Genomic DNA, 11682 nt, shown 5'->3' with positions numbered 1-11682 from the left:
TCAGGAAAGTGAAGCAGATTAGTGAGCTTCTCCGTTTCTCATACAGACTATCAAAGTGGCTCAAATTAGATCCAACTGGTAAGTGAAGAAATCAAAATTCGGGCTCCACATATTCAGCCTCTATGCCGACATTTCCAGCAGGCCAGTGATGTGTAATGCAGAACTGTTTTGAAGTACATAACAAGAAAAGCAGGTATGAAGCAATCAAAACAATAGAAAAAAAAGATCAAAAAGGAAACGCACGGAGTGAAAGCTAATGTGGAAATGACAGCTTTAGATAGTGTCTGCAGAATTACACAGTTAGTTGCAGACAGTGTGTAGCATTCACCAAAAACTTTAGAAGTTTGGGAGGAAGGTTCGGGGAAAAAAGAAGACATTGCATTTGGAAAAGTAGAACGGAAATGCTTCAGGACAGATTAAAGTCTAAAGCTTTTACGACATGAAAATATAAGGCAACGATATACTGCTAAGAAGTATGTATCAACTGGAGAGAAAAAAAAACAGAAGAGGTGAAGATAATGGGGCATATAGGCAGGTGAGCAACACTCCGGGTAGTGTGAAGAGGGCCTACTTCCAACAGTTGCATAAACTCATATTCATTAGGCACCCCGATTTTGGTTTGCGGTGAGAGCAAAATGTTTGGCCAACCCCGATTTTCACACCCAGCGCTCAACTAGTGATAGAGAATTCTAGAATCATGCTGGCTGGGATTGTTTTTCTTGATAGGGCTGCTGGTGTATTATTGTATGTATGAGGGGGGTCGGGGGGGGGGGGGGGGTGCACACATCAAAAACTAAAAATGTCCCGTTAGAAAGGCAACGGAAAGGTAAGCAAAATAAAGTTTTAGTGAAACGATTGAAGCAGCAGCAGAAGCCTTTACAGTATATTTTGGCAGTACTATCCACTCGTTCCACCTCAATAATTCTCCCTCGAAGCAAGAGGCTCAAGGTAACAAAGGAAAGCACGGTACAAGGATCTACCTACAAATCCTGTGCAAAGCAAGATAAGTGTAATACATCACTGAGCAAAGCACAACCCTGTTTTTCAACCAAGCACTAAACCTTTCTATACATATCAGCTTCTCCACTAACCTTTGGTGCTTCCCCTCCACTGACCATTGGCGGACTGCGACCGCGACTGCGGCTGACGGGCTGCGACTGCGACTGACAAGGAGAAGGCGGTGCTGACGATGAGAGGCGAGAACGCGCTGACGTCACACGCCGAGATGGCGGAGCGGAAGCTTAGAAATTCCGCTGCTACCCGATGTTGTTGTGGCTGACTGTGCGGCTGTCTGTGCCTTCCCGTGAGCGATGTTTTAGAATGCGCGAAGAGGCTCAGAAATACAGAATTAAGCAATTTTTTTAACTGTATTTTTGTAATTTAACATATGAGATTTTTGGGGGTAGAAATACACTCTTATTATTAAAGTCAACCCTTGCCACGGTGTTATGTTCTGAATCCAGAGTTGGTGCTTCTCCAGACCAAGCGCTCTTCAAAAATGCCTACCAGTATGGCTGGCATGTGACTCCTACACCTTGTAGTCCCCTTTGCTTTATGTAACATTGTCTTTTACCATGCTTTAAAACCTAATATAATTGGATATATAATGACAAATGTTTTGTATGAATGCACCTGTTCCCCCCCCAAATTTCCTTGGGGCAACCCTCCCCAAAACTCCTCTTTGTAGTGGTCAGGCTCTATTTCTGCACTCGCTATGCACCATACAGAGGCTGGTCTGAAATAGTGAGGTAGTGGATACGGTGCAAGCATAGCGCTCAGAGAGGGGTCCTTCGACATCAGTATTACTCCTAAACTCGGTCAGGCCAGGGAAAGACGGTATGCCCCGTGTGCTGGGGGCGGTTTGCTGGTGGCAGCGTTGCGACGTTTGTCGCTAGCTTGCACATGCTGTTTCCACAGAGTTTGGGGCAGGTTAGCATCCCCAGCAGGACTCATGGGGAGGAGGCGTCTCCGGATCCTTATGAGCAAGTAGAGCTTGTCAGGAGTGATTGACAAAGGGATTCCACTTAAGCCGGGTAATGTTAGCTTCCATCCACACCAAGTCGATTGATTAAGGTCTCCCTGGCCCGCATTTACACAGCCCAGCAGTAGGCCCTGGTGGTTAGTATAACATCAGTTGCACTGCGACACAGTGCCTGCGGCACAAGCCATAAGGTTAGTCAGGGCCAACCTGCCTGTTGGGTCCCTTGTGCTGGCGAAGACGCAAGACAACTCCTGCACAGTCTCACCAATTTGAATTAAAGCATTTCCTGAGTTATCCTTGGGCGTATAGGACGACCGGGTAAGCAGCCACGGGTCCACAGAGCAGGATCCCACAGCGTAGTATAGGCCGGCTGCATCACCCACACCAAGGAAGCAATCATGTCTATCAAGTGTTGGGCAGGACCTATATTTGGTAATAAGTTAGCCTTGATAGACTTGCCATGAAGACAATGCTAATCTGGAGCGATTGAGAGCAGCGGGTGGCCATTCCTTGCTTGAGATAGAATAAAGCTTTAGGTACCTGATAGTACACACATACTGGTCAGTAGGGGCATAGTTCAGGCACTAGGGGTCCTCCATTTGTCGGACTTTGCAGATCCACGCTAAGCGCCATTGCTCTTCAAGCTCCATGCTCGAGGCTCCATAGGAACATTTTCAGCCTACACCTCAAACTACAGCAAAGACTCATCCTGTTCATCCCCTTGCTGTTACAACAACAGCACATGTGAGAGCAGTAGGCACATGCCGCACGCGGAGATACCATCAATCAGCAACAGCTCACATTGCCAGCAAGCGGCCTGGGAAAGCGCACAGTCGCTTTCAGGATGTTGGGGGGGACCTGGCGTGTTCTTACGCTGCATTTTGTAGGATTTGAGGGAATGGACGCATTCTCGTGCACCGCGGCACAGGCAATATGACTATCAGTTGCCCTTGGTAAAAACGTAGTTGGGGGCACCCCTGGTTAGAGCGGCTTTGGTTTATACAGGCCAGCTCTCTCATGCCCACGCTGGCAAGAGTTATTGACAGTCCATGGGCATACACTCCCAATTTCTAAATGTGTTTTCATCTAATATTCGGGTATGGTGATGTGTTTGCTGTGCTCCGGGATTCTATTTGTCCTACACCACCTACTTGTGCAGGTCTCTATATAGATAGCGTCCTACAGCCCTCTGATGTTTTCCCGGAAGGAATGTCTATGACGTGATGACCCAGACATCAGCTGAGCATCTAATAAATTGATCGTCCCCCTAACATGTAGGGTTTAAGATATTCTTCTAATAACAATAACAACACATTTGGGTGGCTCCTGAAGAAGGCGTCGTCACGCCGAAACGCACGTCGAATTACACTCGCCACAGTGTGATTTTCTATTAATTTAATGAATTGTATTTTCAAATGTATTATTAGGAATGAAATGTTTTTTAATTACTATGTCAGTCAGTCAGTCAGTCAATTTTCTTTATTCGATTATTGAAAATCATAAAAGAGCAAGCAATGTTACATACCATGATTACATACACTTTCATTTAGGCACAAAACATTTTAACAAATTTAAAACATTCAATCAATATTGTAAAAACAGGTATACTACAATACAACATACATAAATATCTAAAAAAGCTAAAACGAAGGATTTATAAAAGCACTGTTCATTTAGGTAAATAGAAAAGAGAGGAAGTTCATTTTTCAAAGATAAAGTGCCTGTGCCTTGTGCGGTGCTTATTTAGACGTGCGCCTGCAACCAAAAAACTAGCCACTGAAAAAGCTACTTTTACATTAGGGAGGAGTTGCAAAAACAACAGGGCTGGTTTAACCTGAATGAAGCCCTGGTGACGTAAAATAGGGAGCAGATAACTTTTCCTAATCTTAGTATAATGTCCGCAGAACATAATAAAGTGCATCGTATCCTGTATTGAGAAGTGGTCACAATCGCATGGATCGGCATCCTCTGGTCGCGACCAAGTTCTAAAGTTACCCAGTACAAAATGGATTAAATCAAAGCGGAATCTCGTTAAGAGAAAGCGATGATAAGAATTTGTAGTAAAAATGAGATAAGGTTCCATTCCTGGAGCTAAGGAGAGCATACAATGTTTCCTCACCATAATCTTTTTTAGCTCAACTTCTTCCCTTTCCATGGCATATAAATTTGCCAGGGTGTTTTTGACTGAATTTATATCGCCATAAGTTATCCCCTCTGGAGAAGAGAAGAGCTCCGGGCGGCCTGCCAAGGTAAGCTGCATTTTAACGTATCTTAACCAAGGAATGTAGAGGGCTCTATCCAGGGCTAAACAATCTTTTAAGATGGTGTGATTTAAAGTGAGCTCCTGATTGAGCCATGTTTTTATCCAACCAATCACTGGGGCTAGTTTTAATATATCTGAGATATAGCCCAAACCTAACTCTATATGTAATGCGAAGGTCGGAGTTGATTGGGGGACAGAGAGCAAAGATCTCAAAAATGTATTTTCTACAATCTGTATTTTAGCTGGGCTGGTATATCCCCAGATTACCGAGCCATACTGGGCAACTGACAGACACTTGGATTTATAAACTTTAATGATGCTTTCCATGGGGCAGGCGCCTAGCTTTTTGGCAAACCCCAGCAGCCCTGCGGTCGCTCTAGCGACAGCGCTGCTTTTGACCAAAAGCTGAGGGCCCCAAGTTCCCCTATCGTCGAAAGTGACTCCTAAATATGGAAAGGAGGAAACTCTCTTAACCTCCTTTCCTGCACAGTAAAAAGTTGGTAACTTTCTTTTCCTTCCTGCGGGTCCAGCGATCATTACATGTGATTTGTCTGTATTAATTTTCATGTCCAAAGATGACATAAAAGCCCCGAAGGATGCAAGGAGTTTGTTTAACGCAACTCCGGAGCGTGCCAAAAGGACAGCATCGTCCGCATACAGGAGTACAGGAATCTTTGTCTCCCCTGCACGCGGAATATCGCTGTGGGCTGTTATCATTACTGCCTCTAGGTCATTGATGTATAAAGTGAAGAGGAGGGGGGCAAGTATACACCCTTGCCTGACCCCCCTCTCTGACTTAAAGTGACAAGTGCATCTTCCTTCCCGAGTAACTCTGACTGAGGTCATAAGATCCTTATGTAGCTCAGCCAGGTATTCGACCAAAGGGGGGTCGAGACCCATGGCCAAAAGGATCCTCCACAGCTTTGCCCTGTTGACCAGGTCAAAAGCTGATGACAGGTCCATAAAGGCCATGTATAAAGACCCCTCCTTGGCGATTACATACTTGTTTAAAATTAATTCTAAATTTAGGCACTGATCTAAAGTTCCTCTTTTGGATCTAAAACCATATTGTGCATTAGATAAAATGCCCTTACTTTCTAAAATAAGGGTCAGTCTTGATAGTAGGACTCTCCCCATAATTTTTACACTCGAGTCAATAAGAGAAATTGGCCTATAACAAGCCGGGTCTGTCCTCTGTCCCTTCTTGAAAATTGGCACTATGGTTGAGTTTGCCCAGCTAGAGGGGAAGATAAATTCCAGTGTAGCATTAAAAACATTAGTTAAAATTTTTGAGCTAAAATCAGGGGCACTCTTGAAAAAGTCTGCCGGAACCCCATCTGGTCCTGGTGCCTTTTTACAGAGTGTATCATTGATAGCTTTTTTTACCTCTTCCTGAGTGAAAGGAGAGATAGAATTTGGCATAAGAGAAAGAGGAAGTGCACGTTCTATAATCTTATCATTGTGACGATAAATATTGCTAAAATGTGACACCCATTGCTCATCTGGAATGATGCAATCCGCTCTTTGATGGTCTAACCCTACAAAATACGGATGATTTATCACTGCCCAGAATTTAGCACTGTCTTTCTGTATCTCAGGCAGTAACAGGTTATTCCAGGCTTCATCTTTTATCTCGGATTTCCTCTTTCTAATAGCCAAATTATATTTTTTTCTTAGGGATGCTACCAATGCTCTGTTTCTGGGTTTGTTCTTTAAGGCTTTAAGTAAGGTTGAGTGAGCCTTAGAACAGTTTGTGTCGAACCATTTTGGGCCCATTGTCTTATTTGATTTTACCTTCACGGTCAGATCTGAGTTGACTTGTTTACAAATAGCGCTAAAGGCCTCAACCACAGTAGCGCTGGAATTTTTGTTGTCTAAACAGATGGCAACTTCTCCTTCGACCTTGGCCAGTGTGTCTTGTAAGAAGGTTATAGGGGTAACTTTGTCCCATTTAAGCCTTCGATTTTGGTCTCTCAGCACAAGGTCTGTTGCACAAAAATTATCAGACGTCCTATTTCCCAAAACTCCCTGAGCTAAAACCTCTAAAATCACGGGATTGTGGTCGCTAAAAACAGAAGTTAAGACTTTACAAACAAAAACGTCAGATAAAACTCTAAGAGATACAAAAATGTAATCAATAATTGTGCCTCGATCCTTGCCCTCATAAGTCGGCAACCGTAAATCATTTGAACAAGTACAAAATTCATGGAGGTTAAAAGTAGCCAAAAACAGTTCCAGAGCCTCGCCACTAGGCGTATGTTCGAAATGCGGCGTGGAGGAATATAGAAATGATTCCTCTGTTTATCTTTGGCAACCCGCCTGGCAAGGATGAATATTAAAATCTCCCATGAGAATCACCTCGTACCCATAAGAACTGTTTACATTATAAGTCGATAAGAGGTCCTCTAGGGATGCTAAATGCTCGGTAGGAAATTGACTGGCTGGAGAATTATAAAAATTTATCAGTAAAATAGGATGGGAGTTTGATGAGCTCAATTCAACCATTAAACAGTTTTTATTGTTAGACTTAATGTGCCTCGCTTTTCCTTTAACATCAAGTGAAATATATATGACCAACCCACCCCTTGCTCTTCCTGCTTTGCTGGGATCTGCAGGTACATAAAAATGAGAGTAACCATCTATAGCCAGACAATCTGATGATTCCCAAGTTTCCTGGAATGCAAGAATATCGTAATTTCTAATTAGGTCCAGCCAGTTCTTATCTTTAAATTTGGCTCTAAGCCCGGCGATGTTCCAGCTCATAATTCTTCGGACCTCAACACTTACTGAAGAATGAGCTAAAGGACCAGGAGCAGGCTGTGAACCCTCTGATTTATTTTCTCCGGCTGGCAAAAGTCAATCATTTTGGTCCATAAATGAAAGTGGCGCAAAACGGTTAAAGAGTTCGAGTGGCTGTGTAACAGGGTTAAACATTGGGGGTTGATGACAATGAACTGAGGCGTTGTTCCTTAAGTCTTGTCCCCATCTAAGGTGAGAATCCCAGTTGGTGTCCCACCCTGGGGCGGGGGTCCTTGGGAAAGAGACATTCTGCTGTTCTCCATAAAAAAATTTCAAAGTGAGGGGAACCACAGTGCCTCTTCTTCGTTGAGGAGGAAGAATATTTGCAAGAATATTGGGAAGAACGTCTGGGTTTGAAAAGCTCACTGCCACACAGTCCCCTTTCAATTTTTTTGGCCGGTTTCCCAGCCAAGGAACCCTGGTTGCAGATTTAATCACGCTTGCTAGATGGTGTTTCCCCCCTGGTGCTAGTCGCATGTTGCTAGTTAACCAGTGTAGGGCTTTACTGCAAAGTGAAGTTGAAGTTTCAGCTATGCCCCCTTCTAAAGGGGGTACGTTTGCGAGGACCAAGACCACGGGTGTGGCCTCAACGATAAATTGCAATGGATCCGTGGTTTGAGCTTGCACTTGCACTTGTATTTGTGCGGGAGGAATATTAGGCGAAGGAGTTGGGTCTGATGTGGAGCATGCTGGTATGGAGCCCTCAAGTGCTACTGATGGTGTTTGTTGCGTTGGGTTCGCCCCAAGCAGATCCATTCCATCCCCAACAACCGTATCGCTTCCTACTTCAGCTCCTCTAGGATTGTTATCCAAGTGAGTAATTAACGTAGTGACTTTCTCAATACCACTTGCAACTGTATTTTGGAGTGCACCCAACTTCTTGACCTCTGCTTGCAGTTTATCGATCTTGGATATAAGAGGTTTAACCATGATATTGATTTTCATCTCAATGAGATCAGCGATTTTGTCAAGTAGGGCTTCCTCGGGGGAACTGATAAGGTGTTCCTCAGCAAGAGTCACTTGTTTATGCTTTGGGGTGGTTGCCCTCTTCCGCTTAGTCCCTGAGCGTAAACCCCCCCGCTTGGAGGGATTCTTTGTACATTGACGTTTAGGTCTGCCAGTATGTCCAGTAAGGGATTGATCTAGGACGGAGACCTGTGACTGTGTGTCTTGCTCTGGGTCATGATCAATATCAGTATCTATATTAAGATCAGTAGGCAAGCCTTCGAGGGCCGGAATTGCATTCTCCGGTGATCCGGGTATAACTTGGGGTGTAATATCAGCTGTGGGGTCTACAATATGAATGTCCTGTGTTATTGTTCCCTCAAGCAGGATGGAAGCGGATGTAGGTGGTGATGGGCATAGCAAGTCAGGCGATTGGCTCAACCCCAAAGACTCCCTCCTTTGCATGTTAATTTTCTGAACAGTCTGTACCATGTAGTTATTTATCTTGTTTAGTTGCACTGCTGCAGGTTTTTTAGACATTGCTCAGACTGTATAATATATATGGATAGCGTGCACTAGACTTACTTGAGGGACGAGCGAAGTCAGAACACTTGCAGAGTTTCTGGCCCTGCCCCTGCCTCCTCCTGCCGACGAGGGCCGTAGAGGGCCCGCCCTTTGCCCGGGCTTCGCCCCGGGCGTCCCGCTCGCGTCCCGCGACGCGGGGGTGCTCCTCCTTTTCTGCGTCTCAGTTTGCGCTCACAGGGCGCTGCCGCGTCACTCAGACGCGCCGCCGCGGTGCCTGCCGGGATTTGAAGTCTCCCGGAGCGGCGGCGCGGAGTCCGGTGTAACTTGACTCTTGGCGGTGGCGGCGATGTGGGCAATGTCCTCTGCCTTCCTCAATGGCCGTGAGAGGTAAGTGAAACTGACTCTCGGCGGTGGCGGCGGATTTGTTCTGGTCTCCCCCGCTCTGCCGGGGTGCTCCTCCTTTTCTGCGTCTCAGTTTGCGCTCACAGGGCGCTGCCGCGTCACTCAGACGCGCCGCCGCGGTGCCTGCCGGGATTTGAAGTCTCCCGGAGCGGCGGCGCGGAGTCCGGTGTTCCTTGACTCTTGGCGGTGGCGGCGATGTGGGCAATGTCCTCTGCCTTCCTCAATGGCCGTGAGAGGTAAGTGAAACTGACTCTCGGCGGTGGCGGCGGATTTGTTCTGGTCTCCCCCTATATTACTATGTCCACTTTATATGTTCATGAAAATGTTATGTATTTGTAGGATTTTTAATTGGTTATATTAAAACTTTGATTATTTTAATTCCTTTTGTTCACCTTTAGTGTTTACTGTCATTTGATATTACTTGTTTTGCCACTGTTATTGATTGCCTAGGGTTTTACTCACACACTTTGCTGTGCGGTAACACAGCAGCAGCTCACTAATAGTACTGAAATTAGTAAGTGACTACCAACTAGCAGATACAAGGTTTTTGACTGGATCTAAAAGAAACCCTTCAGTGATGCTGGGGGGAACACAGGGCGCAAGGTGAAGGGTTGCAGGGAGGCACACTCCAAAATTGGGTTATCTCACAAAGGCTGCCTCAAACCAAGGTCTTCTTGGAGTTACTTGCTGGTAAAATGAGAGTGATTACTGTAAGGGGTCTCCCGCATCCTCATTGTTTTATTGCCAGCAATAAAGTGTCATTCTTAGCCTTAATGTCCCTCATAATGCACCGAAAGGATGGAATGTCCACAGGGCAGTTGAGACCTGGGCGGACAAGGACGGGGGCTGCTAGCTCCCAGTTGGCTAGGCAAGGAAGCTATCGACTCTTCGAGGGTAGCTTGACGGCTAGGGCGGCCGTATCTGAAGCTGAGGACCTAGGTTCGAGTTCGTTGAAAGCCTCAAAATTAAAAATGTATGCCTCCGTAATGCGACTAATGCGATAGTAAAAGAACTCTGATCTCCGGGGGAGTGTGCGCTATTTGATAGCTTATTTATTTTATGCAACTAAAAAGCATGCAGTAAGCAAACAGTTGGCCTGGTTGAAGATGTGTGCTCCATGTCTAGACGTGGGCAGGTAACAACGACAGTCTTAATACATAGATGGGTCCCCAGCGAATCTGGTAGTTCGACACCATTACTGGTATAAGTAGCTAGGGTCTCAGATGGATAACAGGGTCCGGCCATCTGCGGTTGGCACGTCGCGAAATGTGCAATGTCTTAGGAGGGACACCTTGCACTATTCCTTCTTCCTTTTGTGACCCCATTGTTAGGGGCACCAGGCATAATTTGAACATAACTATGAAAGTGTCTGGTCAATGTGGCAAAGTCAGGATGGATATGTTTCTCCTTGACGGCAGGAGACAGTGGAAGCTGCTGGATGTAAGTGGGGAACTCTGAGGTGGGGGGGCTCTGTCATCGACGGCAGCCTCCTCCAGAGCTGTGGCGGAGTTACAGGGATATCTGGAGGCAGACTGGTACAGTAAGGGTACCTCTGCGGCAGACGGGTACACTAAGGGTACCTCTGTCTGGCACAGTAAGGGTGCCTGAGCCAAAGACCTGGAGCCGCAGGGAGGTTCCGGGAAAACCGCGATGGCGCCCCGTTAGTCCTTCGGGCGGTTGGGGGGCCTGACCAACCAGGGGTGTGCCATGCCACGCTCCGCCCTGAAAGGGGCGGGAGTATAAGACATGATCACATGATCCGTAAGGGGGATCAGCAAAGGCTGCACTGTCCGGGCGTCGACCCACGGCGCCGGCTGGCTCATAAGGCGGGCGGGGCAGCGAGGGGCTGCCTGCCCTGGATCGCCCGTAAGATAACCCACTAAAACGTCATACTTTTTGTTGTATCAAAATAAACCTGCAGCAGTTCTTTACCCAAACAATGTTTCCTGTGTAATCATTATATGGGCAAGTGTAAAAAATTCAAGGGGGAGCGGATGACAGTGTGGGCACTATGAAAAATATCGACCAGCTGCTCCCGAGCAACATTTTAAAAATGCTCTCTTTTAACAGCAAGTGTTTACCTAAGCTAGGACGACCAGCAGGCTTGGGGGAGGTGCTGCCTGCATTTCTGGGACAGGAGGTGGGGGGTCGCAGGAGGTTTCCTCTGAGGATGAGGCGCAACTCCCTTTTGTTACAGATGCTGTTGCGCTGCGGTGCTACGAGAGGAGAGTGTTGGGGCCCGACACTTATGATTTCTCCTTCTGCAGCCACTGAACAGCGATCACTTCTTATTGCATGTCAAAGGTTTGGGGACGGCAGTAGCTTTTGTTTTTTTTAATCATTTGTACTGCGGTTATTCCGCTGAAAACATTAAAGAGGTCTTTAAAAAAAAGCATTTAACCAATCTTAATGAATGCTCCAGAGCACTCTATATACACAGAATCAAAAACCATAGATGGATATTCTGAATCTTGGCCCGAATAATGTACATTTACAGCCGCTTCTCTTAAAACCGACTGATACAAATGTGCATTGACATTCTTTTGCAAGCTGTACAGACACATTTCTAAACCTAGCAAAAGGTAATTGTTATAGCACTGGGGGGTGGTCTGGCACAGAGTATATCTACCTATGAACAACCCTCTGGCAGTGGCAGCAACTGACAGAAAAAATAAATATAGAACCATCTGATGACGGGTTTCTGTTGTTTCCTGGCCCCTAGCGGTAACTCCACCCTGCAAACCAATGTCTATCAGCTGGACTACCA

General features: G+C 46.0%; 1 protein-coding gene across 4 annotated transcripts in view; it reads right to left on the bottom strand.

Annotated features, from left to right (window-relative positions):
- AP1S2 (adaptor related protein complex 1 subunit sigma 2) overlaps positions 1-1188 on the bottom strand; it is a 148193-nt gene extending 147005 nt beyond the window's left edge. For 2 of the 4 annotated variants that reach the window (XR_015299291.1, XM_086934332.1), the window contains exon 1: positions 1092-1171. Coding sequence is in view for 2 of the 4 variants with exons in the window: in XM_086934332.1 (XP_086790458.1) it covers positions 1092-1118 (27 nt within the window). In the remaining 2 variants the exon portion in view is untranslated. Of the gene's footprint in view, positions 1-1091 lie in introns of all 4 variants that reach the window. The other 2 variants (XR_015299290.1, XM_086934331.1) reach the window with 2 other exon arrangements.
- Positions 1189-11682: the final 10494 nt, after the last annotated feature.

This window comes from Lissotriton vulgaris, chromosome 8, assembly GCF_964263255.1.
Source record: "Lissotriton vulgaris chromosome 8, aLisVul1.2, whole genome shotgun sequence".
In the NCBI taxonomy this organism is placed as follows: Eukaryota; Metazoa; Chordata; class Amphibia; order Caudata; family Salamandridae; genus Lissotriton; species Lissotriton vulgaris.
Note: the sequence above shows the minus strand (reverse complement) of the source record. Positions and strands in the feature narration are given on the sequence as shown.